The sequence below is a fragment of the Schistocerca serialis genome, chromosome 2 (genome assembly GCF_023864345.2).
Source record: "Schistocerca serialis cubense isolate TAMUIC-IGC-003099 chromosome 2, iqSchSeri2.2, whole genome shotgun sequence".
Taxonomy (NCBI): domain Eukaryota; kingdom Metazoa; phylum Arthropoda; class Insecta; order Orthoptera; family Acrididae; genus Schistocerca; species Schistocerca serialis.
In genome coordinates this window covers 189,746,880-189,774,429 of record NC_064639.1, presented here as the reverse complement: position 1 = coordinate 189,774,429, position 27,550 = coordinate 189,746,880, and the positions used below count along the sequence as shown (strand labels likewise).

Genomic DNA, 27,550 nt, shown 5'->3' with positions numbered 1-27,550 from the left:
AAAATTACAGTACCCGACTAGATTTGAACCCACGACCTTCTGTATGTAAAGGCCTTACCCCACCTTTTTTTATATACACATACTATTATTATTCTACGAAAACAGTAACAAAAATGACTAGCTTACAATGAAATGACATAAATAAGGTGACAATTAAAAAAATTGCATCAATTACACCATGCAACCAACTAATACTATAAACCTTTTTTAATGCTGTTGAGCGTAATGCAAAATTCTGAAACGTTTTTTGTCAATTACTTGCAAATAAGCGCCCACCAGCATGGATGACTATAGGTTGTGATATCTACATCACTACGTAGATGGTTTCCAAAAATTCGATCCCAGCGCTGGGAACGTCTCCTTGTTAGTATTTTATTTTGTTAGAGATGAGTTATGTTTGTGTTAAGGCATGTCTCTGCTCCACTGTTACCCGGAAGAATCATGTATGGCTGGTGTCGAAGTTCGAGTTTGTTCTCTGTTCTGCAACTCTGTCGCAGTGTCTTACCGCAATATCTGCATACGTCATCCAGTTCATTGTCATCTGCCCTCTTTCGCTTAAAAAATCTCATTTAATTTGGCCCTATATCTCCTAATGAGTAGGTGATTTAGATGTTTCCATTTATATTCACTATATACAGTGAGGGCGAGTGTTGTGCCTTGAAACACATTTCAGATTTTCGCCTGTAACGAGCCCTGTAATGGAAGATTATTTTATATTCTTATTCCATTTTGAAATGATAGCATTCACTTCATCCATGGTGGAGTCTTTTTTCTTGAATTAGAAACATTACTTTGGAAAAGTAAGTCTTTTCCAAAAGTGAAAAAACTGTTCCTAGGTACAACAAGGTCACGTACCCAGGAAGAAATCTTATATTCAAATTCAAAAGTGCTGCAATATACAATATATTTTCGGTACTACATTAATAGCCTGCATGTTACGTTATTGCTCCACTACACTTCAGTAATCGGTAAGTGAAATCAGATTAAGAAGAAGTATTATCTAAATCTAGTTACAGGTTAAAAACATTTTGAGACTAATGCTATTGGTAACTAATACAAATTTCCATTTTCAAGACAGGAATAATTGTTAAGATATTAAAGACTCTAAGTTCGTTTACAAATTTAACTTGTTCCATGATAGTGCACGACCGATGAAGCATGGCGTAACTGTCCACACATTATGTAACTAGTTTTAAAAGCTTACAGAATTTTATTAACCATATAAGTCTGTAACTGAAGAATTAACAGTATCCTCCAAATATCTTTAATATATTACATACCACTTAAATATGTACAATTTACAGTATTTACAAATGCTGCATAAAACACGTCCTGTCTTACAACAAGAAAAACAGTAGAAAATTCCGGAAACCGCTTATGGTGTTTTTAACAATTTCATATATGCGATGCACTGACATGGTAATTAACGGGATGCTTCGTCCACCCCGATAGCTGAATGGACAGCGTGACGGACTGCCGTCCTAAGGGGCCCGGGTTAGATTCCCGGCTGGGTCGGGGATCTGGTCCGCTCAGTGACTGGGTGTTGTGTTGTCTTCATCAACATTTCATCCTCATCCGGCGCGCAGGTCGCCCAATGTGGCGTCGAATGTAATAAGACCTGCACCAAGGCGGCCGGTCCTGCCCCGTAAAGGTCTTCCCGGCCAATGATGCCAAACGCTCATTTCCGTTTCCATGGGATGTTTCAGTTTCCTACCTTCGTCACCAACAAGGAGCATCATGGTAGCTTACCTCTATAACCACTCGGCACATTTCCAAGAGCAACAATTGTGCTTTTACAACCGAAGAAGTCAAAGGTTTAAAATCATGGTGTAACGGGAGAACCTGTTGCGTTCAGTGTAATTGTTCAAATAATCCATAAGATTTTGTTATGACTGGAATAATCCGTGAGAACAAAGAAGGAAATGAACAAATAAAGACAGAGGAAAAAGTGAATAGGTTCACATTATTTTGTTTGAAACCCGACAAGTTTTTCTCGACCTTATCAGATGGCTGTATGTGCTTAAACCTGTAGTGGACTGGCCAGACAGCCAATCCACTATGACCGGTAGCCGAAAGGCACGCGTTAAGCTCACGCACACTGGCGTGAGGTCTGGAACATTACAAGGAAATGAGAACTTAGAAAAACGGACGCAGTTGCTGTAATACTTAACTTTAATCCATAATTGTAGAACATCGCTCTTGATGATACATTAATATAATCTCAATATAACTAGTAATGGCGCCTTGCTAGATCGTAGCAAATGACGTAGCTGAAGGCTATGCTAACTATCGTCTCGGCAAATGAGAGCGTATTTGTCAGTGTAGCATCGCTAGCAAAGTCGTCTGTACAACTGGGGCGAGTGCTAGGAAGTCTCTGTAGACCTGCCGTGTGGCGGCGCTCGGTCTGCAATCACTGACAGTGGCGACACGGGGGTCCGGCGTATACTACCGGACCGCGGCCGATTTAAAGGCTACCAGCTAGCAAGTGTGGTGTCTGGCGGTGACACCACAAAACCAATTCAGTTTTGAGGTGATGAACGTCAAGTGGTGCTGCATCACGTCTTTCGTTATACAGAGTTTTGTGTTCTTGTTCATGCATGGATATGGTACACAAGCAATACCAGTCGTATACTGACAAACCCTCGTGCAGGCTCTTATTAATCACTTTCTGAATTTCATTCAGTATTCGCTGTCATTTTATGTAGCCATGGTGACGGCTCAGAAGTCTTAGAATGTCTCCGAGTTGTTCCTCACAATACAGCTACTTGACGAAAGTGTCATCGACGTATTTATGCCACACCTTCGGATCACAAGACACCAATTTCAGCGCCTGTCTTTCGAATTGCTCCATGTAGTAGTTGGTTGCCATTGGAGTAAGTGGGTTAGCCATGGCAACGCCTTCCAGCTGTTCGTAGAAATCGCCATTTCACACACAGTAGCGCGTGCTGAGACAAGCGGGAAATAGCTTGGTTATTTCCTGCGGGAAAATGGAACGAATATGCCCCAGAGAATCACTGAGTTGCACTTTGGCAAACAATGAAATAACATTATAGCTGGCCAGGATGTTGTTTGATCGGAATTTTAGTTTCTTTAGTTCCTTAATGAAATATCCCTAGCCTTTTATGTGTGTGTCGGTCTTTCAAGCGTGCTGCTCTGGCAGAGAGGCCGAGACCTCCTTGGTGAAGGACATGTAAACAGCTGAAACAATCCCTCTATACTTCAATCGCTATTTGGAAAGAAATGTAAACACAATTTTCTGGCATCGGGTTGACCAATTATTGCTAACTTTTTCTATATGAAACTATTACTTGAATAGGTAATGACGTGAAATTGTGAAATTTTATCTTTAACAAAATAAAAGGCAACGCAAATACACTGAAGAGCCAAAGAAACTGGTACACATGCCTAATATCGTGTAGGCCCCAGCGAGCACGCAGAACTGCTGCAGTACGACGTGGCACGGACTCGACTAATGTCTCAAGTAATGCTAGAGGCAACTGACACCACGAATCCTGCAGGGTTTTCCATAAATCCGTAAGATTACGAGGGGGTGGAAGTCTCTTCTGAAAAGCACGTTTCTCTTCTGAAAAGCACGTTGCAAGGCATCCCAGATATGCTCAATAATGTTCATGTCTGGGTAGTTTGGTGGCCAGCTGAGGTGTTTAAACACAGAAGAGTGTTCCTGTGTTCCTGGAGTCAATCTGTAGCAATTCTGGACATATGGGGTGTCGCGTTATCCTGCTGGAATTGCCCAAGTCCGTCGGAATGCGCAGTGGACATGAGTGGATGCAGCTGACCAGACAGGATGCTTACGTACGTTTCACCTGTCAGAGACGAATCTAGACGTATCAGGGGTCCCGTCTCACTCTAACTGCACACGCCTCACACCATTACAAAGCCTTCACCAACTTGAACAGTCCCCTGCTGACATGCAGGGTCCATGGATTCATGAGGTTCTCTCCGTATCCGTCCACGTCTATCCGCTCGATACAATTTGAAACGAGTCTCGTTCGACCAGGCAACATGTTTCCAGTCATCAACAGTCCAATGTCGGTGTTGACGAGCCCAGGCGAGGCGTAAGGCTTTGTGTCGTGCAGTCATGAAGGGTACACGAGTGGGTCTTCGGCTCGGAAAGCCCATATCGATGACGTTTCATTGAATGATCCGCAGACTGATACTTGTTGATGGCCCAGCACTGAAATCTACAGCAATTTGCGGAAGGGTCGCATTTCTGTCACATTGAACGATTCTCTTTAGTCGTGGTTGGTCCCGCTCTTGCAGTATCTTTTTCCGGCCACGGCGATGTCCGAGATTTGATATTTTACCGGATTCGTGATATTAATGGTACACTCGTGAAGTGGTCGTACGGGAAAATCCTCACTTCATCGCTGCCTCGGAGATGCTGTGTCCCATCGCTCGTGCCCGACTATAATATCACATTCAAATTCGGTTAAATCTTAATAACCTGTCATTGTAGCAGCAGTATCCCATCTAACAACTGCGCCAGACACGTCTTATATAGGCGTTGCCGACCGCAGCCACGTATTCTGTCTGTTTACATATCTCTTTATTTGAACACGGATGCCTGTTAGTAATGACTGCTTGTCTTTCCGAAAGAGACAGATACTAGAATGAGGTGCTTTTTTATGCACCTGGTCTGTGTCTTCGCTGAAACCAATAAAAATACTACATTCTACCATAAATCTCCATTAGCAGTATTGCTAACTGGAACAAAAGGGTTTGCTGTTGTATTTAATCTCCGTACACGAAACTGCGATTTATTCGCGCTTAATAATTTCTCGCGTCTTGTCAGTGGAACGGTTGGAGAGTCGATGAAGTTAATTTAAGTCTTCGCTCTACGTGATAGAAGTTAGCGAGCAAAATTATATGTGTGTACAGAGATTTAAATTATACGCATAGCTTCTTTAATGTAGCAGGCACACACTCCTAATCAGAGACATAGTTTGTTGTCTCGTAAAGTATCGTTTTTAAATATTATTTAAGACGCTGTACCGAGTTCAAAAAATGGTTCAAATGGCTCTGAGCACTATGGGACTTAACATCTGTGGTCATCAGTCCCCTAGAACTTAGAACTACTTAAACCTAACTAACCTAAGGACATCACACACATCCATGTTCGAGGTAGGATTCGAACCTGCGACCGTAGGGGTCACGCGGTTCCAGACTGAAGCGCCTAGAACCGCACGGCCACACCGCACCGAGTTCATCAGAGCGACATTTACGCCTTCGGAGGAGCCGAGACAACGTCTTACCGCCTGCTTTGGCAGCAGTATTTAGAAAACTATATGTACAAAACTTGTATTACTGACCTCCTCGTCCCCACACTGGACTCGCATTCGGGAGGACGACGGTTCAATCCCGTCTCCGGCCATCCTGATTTAGGCTTTCCGTGATTTCCCTAAATCGTTTCAGGCAAATGCCGGGATGGTTCCTTTGAAAGGGCACGGCCGATTTCCTTCCCAATCCTTCCCTAACCCGAGCTTGCGCTCCGTCTCTAATGACCTCGTTGCCGACGGGACGTTAAACACTAACCACCACCACCATCTCCTCGTCCCACGAAATTTCGAATGTTGTGAGGTTCAAATGGCTCCGAGCACTATGGGACTCAACTGCTGAGGTCATTAGTCCCCTAGAACTTAGAACTAGTTAAAATTAACTAATCTAAGGACATCACAAACATCCATGCCCGAGGCAGGATTCGAACCTGCGACCGTAGCGGTCTTGCGGTTCCAGGCTGCAGCGCCTTTAACCGCACGGCCACTTCGGCCGGCAATGTTGTGAGGAAAAGTGTATCTTCCCATAAATGACATATAGTTGCTTCAATATCTCGAGTAAACGAAATGATAGAAGTATTTCATGTATAGCAAATCACTCTCTTTTAGTGTACTATCATTGGCCGGAAATATAGTTTCGGTACCTAGAACTCTTTACGACATATCTGAGATGTTCTATCCGTGTGATTCAGCCTGCATGTATTTACGAACGATGAGGTACTAACCACGTAAAGATCCTAGTATAAATCGGAGGAAAGAACAGTGTTGTACATTAAACTCCCAGAAAAGTTCTTCAGTCTGGAACCGCGCGACCGATACGGTCGCTGGTTCGAATGCTGCCTCGGGCGTGGATGTGTGTGATGTCCTTAGGTTAGTTACGTTTAAGTAGTTCTAAGTTCTAGGGGACTGATGACCTCAGATGTTCAGTCCAATAGTGCTTAGAGCCATTTGAACCAACCAGAAAAGTTGTTGGATGAAAACATAGTAATGGAAAAATTCTTGTGAGAAATCCAGTCATTTCACAACATGACGCTTGCCATTCAAAGAGCGTTCGCTGAAGGCTGTCCGGTTGAGGAACAATTTCTGCGTAGCGGAAAAAAGAAACCACACGGTGGGATTCGCAGAACCGCTTGCGCTGTGGGTCTAGTGGGGAGATATTGGCTACGGAGCAAGCATGTTACGTATATAGAAGTCACCGCCGGCGCTTAGCTGAGGGCGCAGTCGACGGTATGGCCAGGACCACGGGTACTGCTGTCAGAGTGGAGGTAAGAGTGTGCGCGCTGAAGTGCGATGCCTTGTTGAAAACAAAAGAATGGATATTAACGTAATGAAAGTGCGTGTCAATGTGTAATCCATTAGTCTAGTGCTCATACGAATAAAAGTGGAAGCTTCGCGAGGCTGTTTGCTGATCATAGTGTATTTAGGGAAGGCAAAAAGTCAAAAAATCGTAGCGAAGTACAGGAAAATTTACAGAAGATAGACGATTGCAGTCAATGGAAAGAATTACAACTGTAAAACATCTAGAAGTGTTCGTACGGAGCGACTTAATGTTGCATAACCTAGAAAATTTGTTATGAGAAGTACACTTATCAGATTGAGATTCCTTGGAAGGACCGTTAAAACTTCAAGCTCTCCACAACCAGGAGGTTTGAATGATCACCACTATGCTTGCTCTACGTAAGTGAATTTACTCGGACTTCTATATTTTATTCTAGCATCTACGTTAACATTTACGTCAGTACTGCAGAAGTCGCCTCGCGGTGTTTGGCGAAGGGAATTTCTGGTGTCACTGTCTGTCCCTAACCGTCTGTCTTTCATTCCCGAAGGGCTCGTGGGGAGAATGACTGTCGGCAGTACTCCGTATTATCTCCAATTTCCCTGATTCTCTCGTTGTGGACATTTCGCGAGACGTATGTGGTAGGAAGTGGTATGTTGCCACGTATTCTCTGGGAATTTGAATACTGGATGTCTTCTTGGATCACAACGCCTGTCCTGTAGCGCTAGTTACTGCACTTTGTTGAGCTTCTCCGTAACGATCTCGTGCTAGCAAAAGATCCCATGACGAAACGTGATGTTCTTAATTGGATCTTCTACTAATGCAACCTGGTAAGGGTTCCAGGCTAGTGAGAAATACCCAAGAATCGATAGGACAATGTTTTAAAAGGGTCATTCCATGTAAAATAGCCTAATCTCGGAACATTTTTGTGCTCGAGCTTCACGGACTTCGACGAAATTTTATGTGAGCATTCGCACGTGTCCCCAATGAACGCCCGCTAAGTTTAACGTTCATCGAAGTAATGGACAAGTAATATCTCACGATGTTGCACTGGTCAACGGTGACATTGTTAGTACCGGTTCAAGAACATGAATCGACAATCCCATCACCATAGTGGTGACATCCGATAGCTGTGCAATATCAGCCACTTCTAGGTTCCCAAGCCAATAATTTGGTTTCTTAATTTATATTCCAAAGCCTTGTGATCGTACCTGCCTGCTTACGAAGCCATTTGCTAAGTACGTAATCTCTGCTTCTCAAATCTGTAGGAGTATCTCATAGAGGCGGCAAGCAAAAAGTAATATCAGTTTTGATTTTAAACTTCTCATTTCGTGACGTGTTACTTGTTAGTTTAGAAATAAAAGCCACATGCAACGAAACACAGGCAACAGGCTCGTGCAATATAGCATATTATCATGGTACTTTCTCTCAAATTTATCCGTCATTTTCGGGTATTTTTAGCTCACATTGGAAACCTGAACGTGATTTTCGCAATGTATGAAAACATGTTATTTCCAACTGTGAATACTTTGAAATGAGTTATGGAAAACATATTTAATGTGATGTATTTTTTTAGTTTTTACGAAAATCAAGTTTGAACTGATTTTGTAGAAATTTAGAAATCAGTACGTGAATGATATTTTATACTGGAAAACCGTATGTCGTTATGTTACTACATGCAAAGTTTCACGTTCGCCATACTTTTATACCCTGAGTTGTAACAAGCACAGCCTTGAATTTTTTTCGGACTATTTTGTCTAAAATATTCAGGGTGAGTATGGCTCGTAAAATTCATTTCATTGTTATTGTTAAGGGAACACATAAATTTGTACAAGATGGCGAAATTACATTTTCTATCAACAAAATATTGCCAGAGATATAACAGCTCAAATTCGCCAGAAATTCACGCTCGCTCTGCGCAAAGTCGCCGATGGAATCACACAAGTGCCTGACCGTCTACCAGTGTTACTCCGACGAACGTAAAATTTAGCCAACGTTCATTGGAGTCATGTGCGAATGCTCACATAAAATTTCATCGAAATTCGTGTTGGTCGAGCTGGGAGGCGTAGGTGAGCTGACAAAAGTTACTTATTTCATTTACATTTTCCTGAGTTTCTTCCTCAGCCTGAGATCTGCTTTTCCTACAGTTAACTCTATGTGATCATTCTACTTTAGGTTGCTCCTGATACTTGTGTATTGCGTATTGTATGTGTATTGAACCGGGGACCTAGAAACGACGGAAAGGATTCGTCCCGCCGTAGCCCTCAGTGGTTGACAAACCCACAACAGGCCACAGCAATCCACCCACCTCACCGCCGCCCCACACCGAGCCCAGGGTTATTGTGCGGTTCGGCCCCCAGTGGGCCCATAATTATGTGCATCTGTCCTACGACCGTTCTGTTCGTCGTTTCCTGCCGCTAAGGCGTAAAGTTTCCACTTTCTGCCTCCGCCCAGAGATACGCGAACCGACCACTGCCAGCCACTCTCCTTAAAGTGGAATCAGGCAGGCAGCTCAGATGTTGCACATCGGAAGCCACAGTGACAACGAAGTTTCCGGGGGATTTCAACGGCACCGATAAGTTGCAGCTTTCGCGCTGTTGCCCCTATGTCTTTGTAGCTTAGAACAACAGCATTAAGCCTGTCGACCGTGGCTAGTTGCTTATGGACAGTGACCAGTTCTCCTTGTGTCTGCACACAACAAACACAGTCACTATCCATATGAGGCTGACCTGAGCAACAAGTTACCTTTAGGGCTATATCCAAACATTGAGTGAATAAGAATATAATATGTAAAGGAATTTTTAAATTACTTTTTATAAGTATTTTTACAGTATGTTGGCGATGGCCTTGCCACAGTGGATACACCGGTTCCCGTGAGATCACCGAAGTTAAGCGCTGTCGGGCGTGGCTGGCACTTGGATGGGTGACCATCCAGGCCGCCATTCGCTGTTGCCATTTTTCGGGGTGCACTCAGCCTCGTGATGCCAATTGAGGAGCTACTCGACCGAATAGTAGCGGCTCCGGTCACAGAAAACCATCATAACGACCGGGAGAGCGGTGTGCTGACCACACGCCCCTCCTATCCGCATCCTCAACTGAGGATGACACGGCAGTCGGATGGTCTCGATGGGCCACTTGTGGCCTGAAGACGGAGTGTGCTTACAGTATGGTGATACTTCCCTGTTGGGGTTCAGTATAACACCAACAATGAAATTAGGTCATGTTCTGAGATTTCTACATTTATATGCATACTCTACAAAGCACCTTGAAGTGCATGAAAAGGGTACTTCGCACATTACCAGTTGTTAGGGCTTCTTCCAGTTCCATTCATGTATGGAGTGCTGTAATTAACCCTATCTTGTCTTCGCGATCTGTATGGGAGCAATTCTTAGTATAATCCTAGATTCCTCACTCAATACTACTTCCTGAAACTTCGTTGGCTTTCAGGAGGTAGTTTCCGTCTGCCTTCAAGCATCTGCTAATTCAGTTTTTCTAGCATCTCTGTCACGCTCTCCCATGAATCTTACAAACCTGTAACCGTTTGTACTACCCTTTGGATACGTTTAATATTCTCAGCACTGTCTACTAGGGTTCCCCAAACTTGACTGATGTTCTAGGGTGGGTCTCACGATTAATTTTGAGCAATTTTCTTTGGAGACCAACTCCCTTCTCTAAGCGTTCTACCAATGAACCGAACTGTTACAACTGCTTTACCTACGTCTGATGCCATCTGAAATTTCCAGTTCATAACCTCAGACACTGTTATACCCAGCTATTTATGCGAGTTGACTGATTCCCCTACCACACGCTTTTCATTTCTGAACTTTTAAAGCATGCTGACAATGTGTGCACCACTTTGAAATCTTATCAAGATCTGATTAAATATTTCTGAAGCTTTTATCAGACGGGGTAGTTCATTACAGATAACTGCATCAACTGCGAAAAATTTGAGGCTATTGTTAACACTGCCTGCAAGGTCAATAATATAAGAAATGAACACCAAGGATCCAGACACACTTCTCCTGAGGCACATTTCAAGTTACTTCTATATCTGTCGAAGACTCTGAATCCAAGGTAATGGGCTGCCTCCTCCCCACCAAGAAATCCACAATCTAATCACAAATATCGCTTGATACTAGCTGCGATCGTACTTTCGATAACAGTCTTCGGACGATTCGAAAAACTAGCAAACAGTCAAGATTATGAAACTTCCTGGCAGATTAAAACTGTGTGCCGGACATAGACTCGAACTCGGTACCTTTGCCTTTCGCGGGCAAGTGCTCTACCAACTGAGCTACCCAAGCACGACTCACGCCCCGTCCTCGCAGCTTTACTTCTGCCAGTACCTCGTCTCCTACCTTCCAAACTTTACAGAAGCTCTCCTGCGAACCTTGCAGAACTAGCACTCCTGAAAGAAAGGATATTGCGGAGACATGGCTTAGCCACAGCCTGGGGGATGTTTCCAGAATGAGATTTTCACTCTGCAGCGGAGTGTGCGCCGATATGAAACTTCCTGGCAGGTTAAAACTGTGTGCCGGACCGAGACTAGAACTCGGGACCTTTGCCTTTCGCGGACGTTCGAGTCTCGGTCTGGCACACAGTTTTAATCTGCCAGGAAGTTTCATATCGGCGCACACTCCGCTGCAGAGTGAAAATCTCATTCTGGAGTCAAGATTATGTTTAAAAAATTCAAGTCTTTCATGCGTAATGTTCGTCAAAATCATGGGATGAACAATTTACTCTTGACTACAGATGTGTCGTCTCACTCTATCAGAGAAGGTTCTTATGCCAAAATTGTGGGTATGAACTGCTGGCCATTAAAATTGCAACACCAGTAAGGTTACCAAATAGAGCGATTTTACATCTGTGCGTGTACAAAATATAGGGAAGAAAACATAATTAAACTTTGAGATGACTTGAAGGTAAACAAGGAGCAAAATTTGGTAAACAGACCTGTTAACCCTGGTAGTACGAAATTGGTTGGGCACTGATTCGAGCTGAGCTTGGATGGCAGGTATGGGTACGTCATTCCATCTTGCTGCAACTATATGGCACAGCTCATCAATTGTAGTGATTCGTGAATGGTTGCGTGCCATTTTTCGGCAACCCACGATCAAATGTTTTCAGTGGACGAGATGTGCAGATCGTGTTGAGCAGGGCAACAGTCAATAACCTTCTGTATCAAGGTGGCCCAGACAGCATGGATAACACGCAAATTTCAGGTGTAGACAGATAACTGCAAAACCTGTCTATTATACCTAATTGAAAGAGAGTCCCAGTAGGGGTACAATAGCTTCTTTATTGTCCTTTGCAAAACAAAAAATCTGTTCATTACACTTTATAATTACAAATTAACTGCGCCTCTTCCACGGTTCCAAACACAGTTCTTTGGATTTGACTCCACCTAACTCCCTGGAGCTGTAACTAAACAATGAAATGATTAACACTCGAAGAAAGCTCTTTGCCAACACAGAAGCCTACTTCTTGGCGTTCTGCTGTCGTTGTCGATGGTACGTCGACGAGAGCTTAATTGAGGGATTGCAAGCAGTCGGCGCATGAGTCGGCTAGCTCTCCTCGACAGAATCTGGTTGTAGTGATTTTTTTCTGTATTGAATTTCAATTCCCCATCCGGGGCGGGCTGGCAGCAGCATAGGTGCCACTCTTCAGCCAAGAGACAGTACATGACAGGGAGACATGTAAAACAACATAAAGGAGAAACATGGCGAAACAGAGATATAAAAAAGGGGAAACATAATGGAAGATAGCATTCTAAAGGTAGTGACTGTAAAAATGGAGATAAAAATCTAAAAAAAGTGTACCCAAAAAAAAAGACACACACACACTGTGACAATTAAAATAACACAAGGCGAAGTACAGCCAGAGCACAAAAGCTGCGACGAGCGGCGTAGCACAGAACAATCGTGGACAGCAGCATTATGTACAAGTCCAGCACATGATTAAAATCAGAGCACTTGACATCACTGTAGAACAGCACAGAACACAACACTGACGTAGCACACCAACAGTGAAGAACAAACTGAGAGGATCTGCCAGGGGTACAGATATGAGGGAGAAGGGAAGAAAGGGGAGAATGGGTGGTGTGAGAGGGGGAGGGAGAGAAGGGGATTTGGGGCGGGGGGCGCGCCGAAGGAGGCCAGGGAGGGAAGGACAGGGGAGGGAATCAGCCGAGGAGGGGAGAAGGGGATGCGGAGACTCAGGGGGAGAAGGGGGAAGGAGGAAAAACCGCTCTGGGGGAAGAAGGGGAGAGGAAAAGGGGGGGGCCTGGGGAGGGGGCTGGAACAAGGCTAGGCTACAGTTGGTAGGAAGGGTAGACAGCACAGTGAAGTTCATTATCCAGGAGGGGGAGGTGCTGGAAATTGCCCTGATGAAGGAGATGGAGGGTGCGGAGGTGGAGAGAGGGAGTGGTAGAGCGATTGAGGTGAGGCAAAGGGCGGGGGGTGGAGAGGAAGGAGAACACCGGGGGGTGGGGGGATCAAGCCTGTGGACAGTGTAAAGGATGCAGATATCGGAGGAAAAGAAGGAGGTGGGGGAAAGGGATGAGGTCATATAGGAGCTGTGTGGTGGATGGAAGGCGGGTATGGAAGGCAAGGTGAAGTATGTGCTGTTCTAGAATTTGGAGAGCCTTATAAAAGTGGGGGGCAGACTGGCATAACAGAGGATAGGATGGAAGAGGGATTTGTAGGTGTGGAGGATGGTGCAACGATGCAATCCCCATGTTCAGCTGGACAGTAGTTTCAGGAGGCAGAGGTGGGAATGGGCTTTCTGCCTATTTCTGGATAGTCAGGAGATGAGGAGTCCAGGTGAGGTGATGGTCGAGGGTGAGGGCAAAGTATCACAGGGTGGGGGTGAGCTGGATGGGACAACTGTAAATGGTTAGGTAGAAATCATGGAGACGGAAGGAGTGGGTGGTGCAACCTATGATGATTGTCTGAGTCTTGGAGGGGTTGATATGAAGGAACCAGTTGTTGCACCAAGTGGTAGTCAAGGTGGGTTTGGAGGGCGTGGCAGGACCATCGAAGGGTAGGATAGAGAGCCAGGAAGGGGATGTCATCAGCATATTGCAGGAGATGTACAGGTGGGGTTGGCTTGGGCATATCGGTGGTGTACAGGAGATAGAGGAGAGGGAAGAGGACGGAGCATTGAGCAATGTCAGCAGTGGGATAAAAGATGCGGGAGTTGATATCGTGGAGGGTGACATAGGAAGGACAGCTTGAGAGGAAGGAAGCGACCGGACATTCAAAATTGATAGCCACGGTGTAGGTTTGGAGTTTAAAGAGGAGACTGAGATGCCAAACATGGTCGTAAGCATTTTGCAGGTCGAGGGAAACGAAAATGGCGGAGCGACGGAAGCTATGTTGGGGGGAGAGAAGGTGGACGAGGTTAAGAAGTTGGTCTTCAGAGGAGAAGGAGGGTCAGAAGCCACACTGGGTAAGAGGGAGCAGGTGGTGTTGATTAAGGTGGTGATGGATACGACATGAGAGGATGGATTCGATGACCTTACTGAAGACGGAGGTGAGGCAGATGGGACGGTAGGAAGAGGCGATGGAAGGGGATTTGCGGGGTCTGAGGAACAAGAGGATGTGGGGAGTCTTCCACAGGTCGGGGTAGAAGAGGATGAGGTTGTATAAATCAGGTTTCCTTAAATAGCTGTTCTCCAGGAAGAGACATGCTGCTCCTAGTAACTCGTGATCGGATGTAGACGTGGTCTTGCGATGCAGCCAGCGACCTCTTGCTGTTGCTTGGCGAGATACCAGGTGGTCAGTAGCTCTCGGTGCGCTTCCTGGCAGTCTAGGGGCATATTTGAAAATCCCGTGTGGCTGCTACGGACCGCGTGAGCGTTGCTTTCCATGACTCGCGTGTTATAGCCGTCATATGTGTTGCGGCTGGTGCCTCAGGACACAATAGCAATAATGTCATGGAGACCTCGAAGCCACCAACCATAACACGTCATAAATGTAACGGCTGCTGTCCAAAGTTTTTCTAATCTATTGGGTATACATGTTATATACCCAATGACACCCCATACCATCAACGCGTGCTGGGCCGTATGACGGTAACAAATGCAATCTGCCAATGTTTGCTCTTCCTGGAGTCTTCACACAAGGATGTGTCCATCGTGATTTTGTATGCAGAATTGGCACTTGTCTGAAGATGTCGTGGTGCCACTCATATGTTCAGTGCTGTCGTTTGGCGCACCAGTGTCGGTTCACGAGTCTCTCTTCTCTGATGCCGCTTCAATGGAAATCGCAACAATAATCGCCGTGTTGACGGACCTTGGTGATCTAGACATCATCTGAGTCAAGGTCCACGTGCAGTGACTGCAAGATCCTGCATGGACGACTCAACAGTATGTCTGTTCTCTCGAGTGCTGCTAGCAGTCACTAAGAATGGCCCTTCTCAACCCATCGACATGACAGTGGAGGATAGTGTTATCTTGCATCCGCAAGCCACGTGACGCGCCAGACAACTTGCTGGTATCCCACCATCAGACGGCCTTAATAGGACACCGCACAGCATCTCGCCAGGGAGAGTGAGTTGACGTGTCAATATCCGAAGTTTCAGTAGTATATTTCTCTGGAACTAGAACCTTGCACCTTATCACAACAGCCTACTCTGACCGTGCCTATGGGTAGTGTTGCTGGATCGTGAGAGACTGAGTGTTCATCTTGAACCTCCATGATCGGGACGATCTTTACACTGCTGTCATTGGGACGCTTTTTCTGTTGCTCACGCTGCTGTGTATTTCACTTTGTTGTTCTTGGCTACCTGTGCATCTTGCTCTTCTTGTACGTGCATCTCCCACAATGGGACACTTGATCACGAGCTGCCCCACTTAAAACGCCCTATGTTCCGGTGTTGGACACTGCTAACAAATCGAAATAAAATTCGTATTCAGTTAAAAAACGGTCGAGCAGCTGAAGAATAGAAATGAGTTTCTGACCAAGTCAATGACGGTAAACAAGGAATCTAGAACATGGTTCGCTGGGAAGTCGCGATCAGTTGATGAATTGGAGAGACCTCTTAGCGCCTGCCTAAGCAGTGCTTTTCGAAAACACTCAGCAGTGTGGCTTCCACTGTTGTGTTATTACAATCACAATGCTGCTTTCTAAACAGTTTCTCAACTTCTGCCCCCTCTCTCCCATTTAGTGGTATCAACTTCTCTTCTCACATCAATTAGTACTTTGTTCATTTGTGCTGAATAGTGTCGTAAAGTTCTTATTACAAGCCTGCAATTAGTGCTTTTGATGAAAGGAACAGTACGTTTGACTACAATTGTACCAGTGTACCAGCTTTTATTATTATACAGGGTGTTAGGGGTATGAGTGCAGATATTTTGATCACTGGTACCTTAATACGTACCCACTGTTTTGATTGTTTCTTCTTTGTCTCGCAGTCCTTCCACAAACACGTCATATAATTTACTACGTGATGTTTTCCGCACGGTCGTAATGCACTAATAAGTGGACTATATCTGCCAGTATAGAATAATCGTTTGCGTCCACGTGTCCCTGCTACTCAGGGAAAATAATTATTAATAGCTTGCTCTTGCCACACTCCTAACAGCTATAATTATTAATCTGCAAGTAAAGTAAATACTGATGTAATATTGTTCAGTACGCTGCCCTGAGTCACCAATAAAAATATCCGCACTTATATCCTTAACAACCTGTACTGTATATTATAAGTAAATATTTATGTAATGACGAAAAATTTACATCGTTTCTTTTGTTTTTGTATTCCGACTCTTAGGTCATTGCCACGCCCATATTCTAGTCACTAGTCCCTAAGTGACTAAGTAATACATAGAAAGAAGGATCCTTTATTGTATGATTATATGATAGTAGAACAAACTCTGGTAGCAGTTACTTCTGTAAAATATTTGGGATTATGCGTACTGAGCGATTTGAAGTGGAATGATCATATAAAATTAATTGTTGGTAAGGTGGGTGCCAGGTTGAGATTCATTGGGAGAGTCTTTAGAAATGTAGTCCATCAACAAAGGAGGTGGCTTACAAAACACTCGTTCGACCTATACTTGAGTATTGCTCATCAGTGTGGGATCTGTACGAGGTCGAGTTGAGAGAGGAGATAGAGAAGATCCAAAGAAGGGCGGCGCGTTTCGTCACAGGGTTATTTGGTAAGCGTGATTGCGTTACGGAGATGTTTAACAAACGCAAGTGGCAGACTCTGCAAGAGAGGCGCTCTGCATCGCGGTGAAGCTTGCTGTCTAGGTTTCGAGAGGGTGCGTTTCTGGATGAGGTATCGAATATATTGCTTCCCCTACTTATACCTCCCGAAGAGATCACGAATGTAAAATTAGAGAGATTCGAGCGCGCACGGAGGCTTTCCGGCAGTCGTTCTTCCCGCGAACCATACGTGACTGGAACAGGAAAGGGAGGTGATGACAGTGGCACGTAAAGTGCCCTCCGCCACACACCATTGGGTGGCTTGCGGAGTATAAATGTAGATGTAGATGTAGAAGTCTCCATTTTCTGCAAATTGGATCTGGCAGCACCAGCCGAGGGATCCCGACTAATGCGAGCAGCAGTGTCGTGGAACGACAAACCACAATCTCGGCAGGCGATAATCGACTTCCGACTCGAACTGATACACGTTTCTCTCTCTCATGAGGGAAATACACAATTTTCTCACAAACAATGAAATTCAAATACGACTTATGAAACACGAATTCGCTCCGTATTCTTCCGTTACATACAAAATTAGCATGGTGTTAATCCTACCTGTTTTTCGCAGTTGCGCTAAAATGCTAATCGTTTGCATATCCAAGCACGTAGTACACCTGATGCCAATTTGAGGTTTGTTGCACGCCATCTTCTTGCATATGAAACGTGACGTGGACTGTGTCAAAATTAGTTATCTCATTATTTTATCTTATTGATTGTACTTTAACTGACGCTATGTCTGAAACGATTGAACATGGGTATTGTCATCGTGGAAGACAGGAGTGTGCGTAGCATACCCTTCACGAATATTTACAAGAAAAAGTAATGCTTGGTCACTGAGAATGTTGAAATAAACATTCTGCTTCAGCTAACCTGCATGCATCAGTCCAGGTAATAGTATGAAAAACACTTACATCAACTCCTATCGCGTGTACTACATCCTCATCCTCATCTACATCTACATCTACATCTACATGGGCACTCTACAAATCACACTTAAGTGCCTGGCAGAGGGTTCATCGAACCACTTGCATAATAATTCTCTATTATTTCAATCTCGGACAGCACGTGGAAAAACGAACATCTATATCTTTCCGTACGAGCTCTGATTTCTCTTAGTTTATTATGGTGATCGTTTCTCCCTATGTAGCTCGGAGTCAACATAATATTTTCGCATCCGGAGCAGAAAGTTGGTGATTCAAATTTCTTTAGAATATTTCGCCGCAACGAAGAACGCCTTTGTTTTAATGATGGCCACCATAAATCCTGTATCATGTTAATGACCCTCTCTCCCCTATTTCTCGATAATACAAAACATGCTGCTCTTCTTTGCACTTTGTCAATGCACTCCGTTAATCCTACCTGTTAAGGATCCCGTACCATGCAGCGTTATTCCAAAAAAGGACGGACTAGAGTAGTGAAGGCAGTCTCTAGTAGATCTGTTGCACCTTCTTAAGTGTTCTGTCAATAATTCTAAGTGTTCTGTCAATAAAACAGAGTCTTTGGTTTGCCTTCCTACAACATTTTCTACGCGTTCTTTCCAATTAAAGTTATTCGTAATTGTAATTCCTAGGCCTTTAGATTTGACTGACATGTCGTGTAATCGAAGTTTAATGGATTCCTTTTAGCACTCATATGGATGACCTCGCAGTTTTCATTGTTTAGGGTCAATTACATATTTTTGTACCATACATATATCTTTTACAAATCGTTTTGCAACATATTTTGATCTTCTGATGATTTTTCTAGACGATAAACGACAGCATCATCTGCAAACAACCTAATACGGCTGCTCAGATTGTCTCCTAAATCGTCTATACAGATAAGAAACAGCAAGGGATCAAAAACACTACCGTGGGGAACGCCAGAAATCAATTCTGTTTTACTCGATGACTTTCCGTCAGTTACTACGAACTGTGACCTCTCTGACAGAAAATCACGAATCCAGTCGCGTAACTGAGACGACATTCCATACGCACGCAATCTGACTACAAGCAGCTTGTGAGGTACAGTGTCAAAAGCCTTTTGAAAATCTAGAAATACGGAATCAATTGAAAACCCACTGTAAATAGCAGTCACCACTTCGTGTGAGTAAAGAGCTAGTTTTTTCACAAGAACGCCTAATTGCTATAAGTGTAGATAGGAAGATTTGTTTTTATTAAATAATTTCAGTTGCTTAATTCCTCCGAGGATATCTGCTTCTAAGTTGCTCATATTGTGAGCTGTTCTTTATTCGAATTCAGGAATATTTACTTCATCTTCTTTGGTGAAGGAATTACAGAAGGCTATGTTTAGCAACTCTGCTTTAGCAGCACTGTTATCGACAGTATTTCGATTGCTGTCGGGCAGAGTAGGCACATACTATGGCTCAAACATCTCGCTGGGTCGTCAATGCACTCGACGCTTTCTGTCATGTGACAAGGGGCAAAATTTGTTCTCGCTGGACCACACAACACGTCTCCAGTCAGTTACCGGTACTGTCCAGTTCCTCTGTTGTTTAGCGCAGTGAAGACGTACAGCTTTGCTTTCCACTGTGAGCAACGGCCTTTTGCGAGAAATCCCGCTCGAAATGCTCAAAGCATGCAGTTTCCTTCTCAGTGTTCACTCGCAAGGTGACTGAAGACCTGTATTCACTGAGAGCAACGGCTTTGAGATCGGTTGTCGTTGACAAGGCCGATACCTTGCCCGTCACAGTAGACCTTTTTGCTACCACTGTTCTTACTCTGTATTCCATGGCTGTCAATGGCTCACCATTGCCTGTACACACTTTGGAGACTCCCCATTCATACACCAACACATTAAGTAAACTGATTCGCTGTGTGGTCATGGGCACATCCAAACACGATAGCTGCTTGCTGCCATTCAGTCATGTCTCCACAACGATCCTTAGCACCGATTCTATTCAACCGACTTGCACTTACACACCACTTACTGCCATGACTTACATCAGCAGTGAAGGGTACATGATCGTATGGTACCATGCACAACACTCCAGACCACCAATCCATTCAGTGTGCTCTTTTGTTTTGAGGCATGACTATTTTTTTGTATTGTGAGTTTATATGAACTTAATACTGACTATGGAATTCATGGTGGTCTGTCTGATCGAAACTGGTGGTAAATAAAAAGTTACTTTTATTTGTTGAAGCAACAGCTTCTCCTGGTGACGCAGCGACAGCTCCTCCTGTTGACCTTGACGTTCACAAGCTGTAGAGCACCACCTACACAAAAAAGATATACAAGATTTGTTTGTTGCCAGGTTTGAGTAGCAGCAACCTGCAATCAGTGGTGCAGAGGTCTCTGCGCAGAGCCGCAGCCTGACATCGTGTGTCGACAGGTGCTGGTGTTGGCCGCGATGGTGGTGGTCGTGGCTCTGACGACGCCTGCGACCTGCCAGCGGTCTGGCGCCAATCCAGGACGAGTGCGGTGCCCGGTGTGCAGGCCAGTGGACCGGCGCCAGTGCGCCTCGCTCGGGGGCGTTGTCGTCGTGCCTGGAGGGCTCTGCGGCAAGTGCCCCGTCTGCAGGCTCGTCGGCTAACCACGTGGCACGCCTTCACTGGCGCTAGAGTCAACATTCTCTTCTTCAAGCACGTGAGTTTACGAAACTGTGAGTTCTTTTTTATATCATTTATATAATGAAACAGTGTACTTACCTTGCCATGCAGTCGTCTTTTTGTTGTTTTACTGCAAACGGAGAATTCGAAAACATAAATCCTCTGATTCTTGTCTGCTAATGTTAAAAAATGGAGTTTTTTGTCTGTCAACTTGCAGATATTGTGCCTCTTTCATTGTTGCAGAAACTCACTCACACGCACACAAACACAAAATACATCACTCACATTGTTTATGTGAAATCAAATTACGGGTCAAAGATATTACGACAGTCTGGCTTCCCAGAGAGTTTAGCTACTGACAGAGGTGTTCCATTTTTCGTGGATTGCACTGTTATCTACAAATTCCGAACACTACTGACTATTTAAATAATCGAATACGTTTTGAATTCCACTCTTTGTTGCAAATATTGAGTGGAATGTGTGAAAGAAAGAAAGTGCCTATCAATTTGTTGTAGTTATTAAATGCAGGAAAAACATCTGAAGAAATAAAATATTTCTTGAAACTTCCTGGCAGTTTAAAACTGTATGCCCGACCGAGACTCGAACTCGGGACCTTTGCCTTTCGCGGGCAAGTGCTCTACCAACTGAGCTACCGAAGCACAGAAGCTCTCCTGCGCAGGAGAGCTTTTGTAAAGTTTGGAAGGTAGGAGACGAGGTACTGGCAGAAGTATAGCTGTGAGTACGGTGTGAGAGTCGTTCTTCGGTAGCTCAGTTGGTAGAGCACTTGCCCGCGAAAGGCAAAGGTCCCGAGTTCGAGTCTCGGTCGGGCACACAGTTTTAATCTGCCAGGAAGTTTCATATCAGCGCACACTCCGCTGCAGAATGAAAATCTCCTTCTGAAAATATTTCTTGCTTTTTGTGGCGTACAAAAATTTTCAGCTCAACCACTAAATTCATTGCATGTGATTTCTGCACGTGATGATGTATCTTAAGATCTTCTCTATGTTTATGAATGAGTGTCCGGTGCTTTCATATATAGTGCTGCGACTTATTTTGTAAATTGATTGTGCGTGTACCTTTCGGTTTGTTCAGTGTTTTGAGTATGAAGGGTCCTGCCTGTGCGTTCCATGTAGGAGACTGAGGAAGTTCTGCATATGATTTTGTAAGTTAAAGAGTCTGAGAATTTATCTTTTTAAGGGTTCCATACCTCAGTCGGTAAAAACTGAAACCCTATAGGACAACTTTGTTGTCCATCTGTCAGTTCGTCTGTCTGTTTATTTCTTCTCAGAAACGAGTAGAGATGTCCAATAGAAATTTTGAAATTTATGTCAAATACTAAAGTCTACGGTACCATGGAGGTATAAGAAAATTAAGCTTCTAAATCAATGCAAAAAAAGATACGACCATTATATCACATATCTTGATATTTGCAAATTCATTCGTCAAAACCTACAGACGATCTATGTATACAGGGTGTTTCCGTAAGAGCGTGCAAAGATGTAACAGGACGTAGAGAATGCTCCACTGAACAATTTGAGTTAGGTAACCTCGGGTCGGAGAAGCCAGCTTAAGGAGATGTGGAAGTAAACTTGTCTACCGCTTTGTCTAGGACTGTTTTCCAGCTTATTTACAACTAACATGCGTACAAGTTTGCATGTACTGTGCTGCTTATTTACATATACGTTCTTTATTTCCTGCAAGGAAACGAGGAGGACGAGCCTGATTACCAGGAAGTCATGATGGAGGTTTTGTTTGCTTTACTTGTCCATAAGATGGCTCTGTTGTATCGTATTTACATTGCCCCATCACAGAACGTGCTATGAATCAACGACAGACCATTCATTACTCAGTGCTATTCAGAGACGTACAGTACAATACGATGGAGCAGTGCCGGTACAATATTTTCTGGTCGCTGGATAGGAAGGGGATGTCCTATTCCGTAGCCTGCGAGGTCATCTTACCTGAATCCCCTCGATTGTTTCCTATGGGGATATCTAAAGTCAGTTGTGTACGAGACCCCAGTGCAGGCGGAGATGGAATTAGTTGCCAGAATTGTAGCTGCCTGTGATGTGATACGAAACACACCAAGGATATTTGTCAGGGTGCGCCAGAATCTTGTTCGCCGATTTCATGCTTACATTGAGTTTGATGGCCGTCAATTTCAGCACATTTTGTAAGGTACAGTACAAATGGTACGTCCATTGCGTCAATGATAGTATTTCCAGTTAACCAATGTAAATAAAAAAGTACACGGTAATGTGATTTTATTCCTATTATCTCCTTAAGGTGGCTTCTCCGTCACCAGGTTCCCTACCTCAAATTGTTCAGCGGAGCGTTCTCCACGTCCTGTTAAATTTTTCCACGCTCTTACGGAAACATCCTGCACACATAATTTGTACGGAACTCTAAGAGCGCCAGTCTCAATCGCACTTGTTTAAGTTGTGAACAAATTTTTATTGTAGTCTGTTGTCTGTGGAGAAAGCTACTTTCACTTTATGTGACGTAAGTAAGTTTGCTATTTTTTGGGAAATGTTACTTGTAAAAGGTATGCTAACCATAAAATTGACTGTGTTATTAGTCACGTCGAGGTATTTATTTCTCTGTTGCTATTTGTTTCTGTATTTAGTCTCTCAATGAATTTTACTTAGTAATTTCTCATTCCTTCTGCATGTTCTCTTAGTTCAGAGGAATTTTGTTTACGTTGCGTATCAGCGTTTTGTGTACAGCCTCCTTGTGTATATCTGGTTGACCTGCCGTATCGGGGATATGTACTGGATGTGTCATTCTAGTGAAACGAACATTTTGATTCGTTACGAGACACCAGGACATGTGTTTCTGAAGCAGTATACCAGGTGCTGTCTACAACATCGAGAAATTTGAATATTGCATTCTAACAATCAGCAGTACAAACCTCCGCCGCTAGGTGCCTCTAGTTGTGTCGTCTAACCACCACTATGCCGCATGGAGTCATTGCGAGTGCATCGGTGTGAAAATGGTTCCCGATTTCTTTACCCTGTGTCCTACTATATCTGTGAATTTAGAAATCGCTGACTTGAAGGCACAGATAATCTACAGTAGGTTTTGGTTTAAGTTTCGAAAACCTACTACTGAAAGGCAACGAGTGCTAACTGAGGCATTTGGTAAGCAAGCTTTGAGCCAAGCACGAAAATTTGAGTGACTTAAGTGATTTGAAGATGACCCAGAGTCTATGGAGGAAAACAAACACTCGGGTCTAACGTCATCAAACAAAACTCTGGAAATGATCGAGAAAGTGGGTAAAGTGATCTACAAGGACAGAAAGGTACACAATCCATGAAATTCCGCGAAACCGTTGGAATTTTTTATTATGTCAAAGCATTCTAACTGATCGACTGAACTTGAGAGAAATTGCAGCGAAGTTCGTTCCTTGTCTTTTGAATACTAAGCAACATGACCATAGAGTTCACGTGTGCACGGAACTGCAAACAACTCTCGGAATGATCCAGATTTCCTGTAGGAGGTCATAAGTGCCTCTGAATCATGGGTGTACGCCTATGACCATGAAGCAAAACAGCAACCTTCGCAGCGAAAGACATCATCCTTTCCGGTGCCGTAAAAAGCGCGACAAGTTCGTAACAACGTCAAGTCAATGTTAATGATTATTTTGGCATTTATCGATTTGTCCATAAGGAACATCTTCCAAGCGGTCGGACAGTCACATGGAAGATACACAGTGATGTTGTGAGGAGACTGAGGGAAGGTGTTAAACGCAAACGCCCCGAGAGATGGGAGGCAAAAGCCTGGTTGCCTCCTCGCGACGATGCACCTGCCCATACCTCGCTCATTGTGAGGGCATTCTGTCGCAGTAGCAACATGACAACTCTCTCCCAGCCACCCTACTTTGCTGATCTGGCCCCTTGCGACTCCTTCCTGTTCCCGAAAATGAAACTAAAGTTGAAAGGACGGTCTTTTAACTCCATAGCAGGGATTCAAGCGGAATCGCAACTACTTTTGAACACGGTTCAGCCAGCAGACTTCCACCACTGCCTCCAACAACGGACAACCGCTCCAAGCGTCGCAGACAAGCGCGAGGGAGTTATTTTGAAGTTGACGGCCGTAAAGGCCAGGACCGTAAAGGAAGCACGGAGGGAAGTGATAGGGATGTCATGAGTTTAGCTAGAGGGTTCTTGCTAAAAATATAGAACGTATAATCATGTAAAAATTATTGTTAAAATTCTAATAGTGTAGAACAATGGGTATGTAAAATGTAAAAGGCATAAAATATTAAAGTTATAAAACGGAGTGAGGGAAATTAAGAGCGGCGAAAGAAGGCAAGGGATGGGGGACGGAGGAATAGTGGCAAGGATGCTATGCTTTGACAACAGAGGGCCTTATACTAAAATTGCAAAAAGTCAATACGTAAAGTACGAGAATGGATGTGTAAAACTGTTCGAGAAGGGGGATGAAATAGAAGATCACAAAAGTAGAAATAAAGTACCGAAAACTGAATTAGAATCTCAAGATATTAAAAGTGTAAAACTTCGAAAGGATAAAACCATAAGATCTTGCTTGAAAGTATAAAAATAAAATTGTATAAATTTTTTTGTTAAATATCAGTAGTATAGGCCTAGAACAATGAATGTGTAAATAGTGAAAGACATAAAAATCGTCAAATTATAGAACGGGATCTACGAGAAGGATCTTGAACTGCATGAAGTGTCATTAAATATTAAAGAGTTTTTTTTGAAAACATTAAAAGCATAAAACCGTAAAAATTATAAAACAATAAATTATAACCGTGAAACTATGTGCAGCAACTAAAGTTACAGAGAACAGGATGCGACAGTTTTGATAACTCCATTTGCTTCTGCGTGGTAGATTTGTACTGCGCGCCATTTTGCAATATGTACGGAAGACAGTCTGCCCGTCGGCCTGTTGCTAGGACGGTGTGTCGGACGATGCGCTGCCGCTGTCTCTTCTCGCTGTGTAGCGCTGCTGATCACACGTGCGCCGCGGCGAGGTGGACGATAGGAAGATGCTTTCGAAGTTTCTAAGAAATGCACGATTAATAAAATAATTCTGCTGATTTTAATGCGTAGCCGAACTCTAGCAGACAGTGTGTAAAAACCTCAATATCTTCCAGCATTGTCAGAAGGTTTTTCTTACGTTTATTGCTCAGCACTTCCAAGTGCTAATCAGTGGTTCCAACAACATGCTTCGATATTAGTAGGGCTCACCAAGTGCTGTTTTATAACCGTGAATTGAAGCGTGCTCTCTGAAGCGTATTTTCAATACCACCCCCTCCCTGCTTCCTTTACCCTTCCCGAATACGCCTTACTGCATTTCCCCTTCCTCTCCTCTGCCCCCCTCTCCCCTACATCCAACATGCAACTATTTAAAAACTGACCGCAGTTACAAAACACAGTGGTTCGGAGTAGACAAGACGGCTTGCTGGCTCAAGTACTTAAATAAATTCTACATTTACTTGCAATTATTTATTCTACTTGTCGTAAAATATTGGATGGTATATATTTTGTTTTACTTTGTTTCAGATCTGAAGATGATCTTGAGTGAACGAAGCCTGCAATATAATAAAAACGAACAACTGTGATGGAACAACAAATAAGAATTATCTTAAATTAAACAGAATAGTTTTCACATAAATGCTCTGTGACGCACAGGTTATAACATGTAGGGACGTCTTCATCTCATGACATCAATCTTTTATCATCTGAAACGTAATGCATCGTATCTATATTCGTTCGAGTGTCTAACTTATCTTAAGAAAATTGTTTTTGACTCCAGTGGATAGCCGGTACCAAAACGAAGTGAGAAAGGAGGGGGTGGGGGGGGGGGGAAGAGGGACGGTTTGCCAGCCAAGTCGTAAGAACTGGAGGCTAGTGTCGTTTATGGTAGCTTAAACTACCATATTTGTCGGTCAGTTATTGGAGGAGTAAGCATCGCTTTCGTCGTTTATTAACTTGCTCACAATGATAGTAAAAACACAACGGAAACGTAATGAATCTAGGGCCTCGCTTTTTTTCCATCTTCGATACCACGTGCCTTTTTTCAGCATAGACTACTACTTTAGTCTACGGACAGCACGACCGCAACTTGTGGGAAAAATCTCGACGTGCCTTTTTTCAGCATGGATTACTACTTTGGTGTACAGACAGCACGGACGCAACTTTTGGGGAAATCTCGACTGTCATTTACGGGGGTACTCGTCTTTCCAGCTAACATTTTCCTTATTTACAGACTGTGCTTAACCTCTAGACGCAGAGTGTAAGCGGCTCTGACTTCATCCAAAAACAATCAATACTACATCACTAAACAGCTTACAGGATTTCAGCTGGGTGATGTCTTCGCCAATCGCCGATATTTTGACTGAGGCACACCACGTCATTTTCAAGCCACAGAGTGTTCACCTGTTGAAATATCAGCGATTGTCGAAGACATCACCCAGCTGCATTCCCGAAAGTTGTTCAAATATTTTGTACGCCAGCAGAAACGCAAATTTCACAATACTATTCATGTTACGTAACTAGAACTTGTCTTAATGTTTCTGTTTCTAATTTTTCAGAACACAGCGAACCTGAGATGAAACGGTCCCGCACAGGGTGGTCTAAGGAGCACGAAAGAGAAGAACAGTGACATCTCATTTACAAAGAAAATGTTGCCCAGACTGAATGATTGTAGTAAAAACATTAATAAACCTGTTTTGCGCAACTCTATTTGCAATCATACATCTTGTTCGCAGCTTTGGCATTAGCAAAGTAAAAAATCATTTCACATTACGTGAAAGTTAATGAAAATACTACATAATTTATTTTCATAAAAAGAAGCTGTACTACAAAGCTCAAGAAGTAAGTGATTTCTGCCGCAGACTACTCTGTTATTCAGTACAACTAACTCTGAATTTTGTATTCCTGTATGGTCTCCATTGCTTCAGGTGTTTTTATAATTACTACGGCCACTTGTTGTTTATTTATATTGCATAACGAGTTACGAGTAGATAATTACTCACCTTCAGATGCCCGGAACAGGGGTTTTACACATGCTTGTCCATTGCGTGAAAATAAAGAGTAAACATTAGTCTTCGAGAATTTTAACGAAAAACTCATCAGCTATGAGAGGGAAATACGATAGTTACACTTACGAGTCGTCTGATGAAATTGCGCCTATAGAAGGCGCTAATACAACAAGTAGCTCCTCCAAGCTTCAAGAGACAGTTTACTGATA

The 27,550-nt window shown here is 43.6% G+C and overlaps 1 protein-coding gene, 1 non-coding gene and 1 pseudogene across 3 annotated transcripts in view; 2 read left to right on the top strand and 1 right to left on the bottom strand.

The window, feature by feature from the left end:
- LOC126456917 (phosphatidylinositol 3,4,5-trisphosphate 3-phosphatase and dual-specificity protein phosphatase PTEN) overlaps nucleotides 1–27,042 on the top strand; it is a 279,017-nt gene extending 251,975 nt beyond the window's left edge. For both annotated transcript variants that reach the window (XM_050092851.1, XM_050092850.1), the window contains 2 exons: nucleotides 20,113–20,366; nucleotides 26,892–27,042. In XM_050092851.1, the coding sequence (XP_049948808.1) occupies nucleotides 20,113–20,366; nucleotides 26,892–26,912 (275 nt within the window). In that variant the 3' untranslated portion in view covers nucleotides 26,913–27,042. The remainder of the gene's footprint in view (nucleotides 1–20,112; nucleotides 20,367–26,891) is intronic.
- LOC126459231 (5S ribosomal RNA) lies at nucleotides 9,408–9,525 on the top strand (annotated as a pseudogene).
- Nucleotides 20,915–20,989, bottom strand: Trnas-cga (transfer RNA serine (anticodon CGA)). Its single transcript has one exon. It is a non-coding gene; the product is annotated as a tRNA-Ser (tRNA).
- Nucleotides 27,043–27,550: the final 508 nt, after the last annotated feature.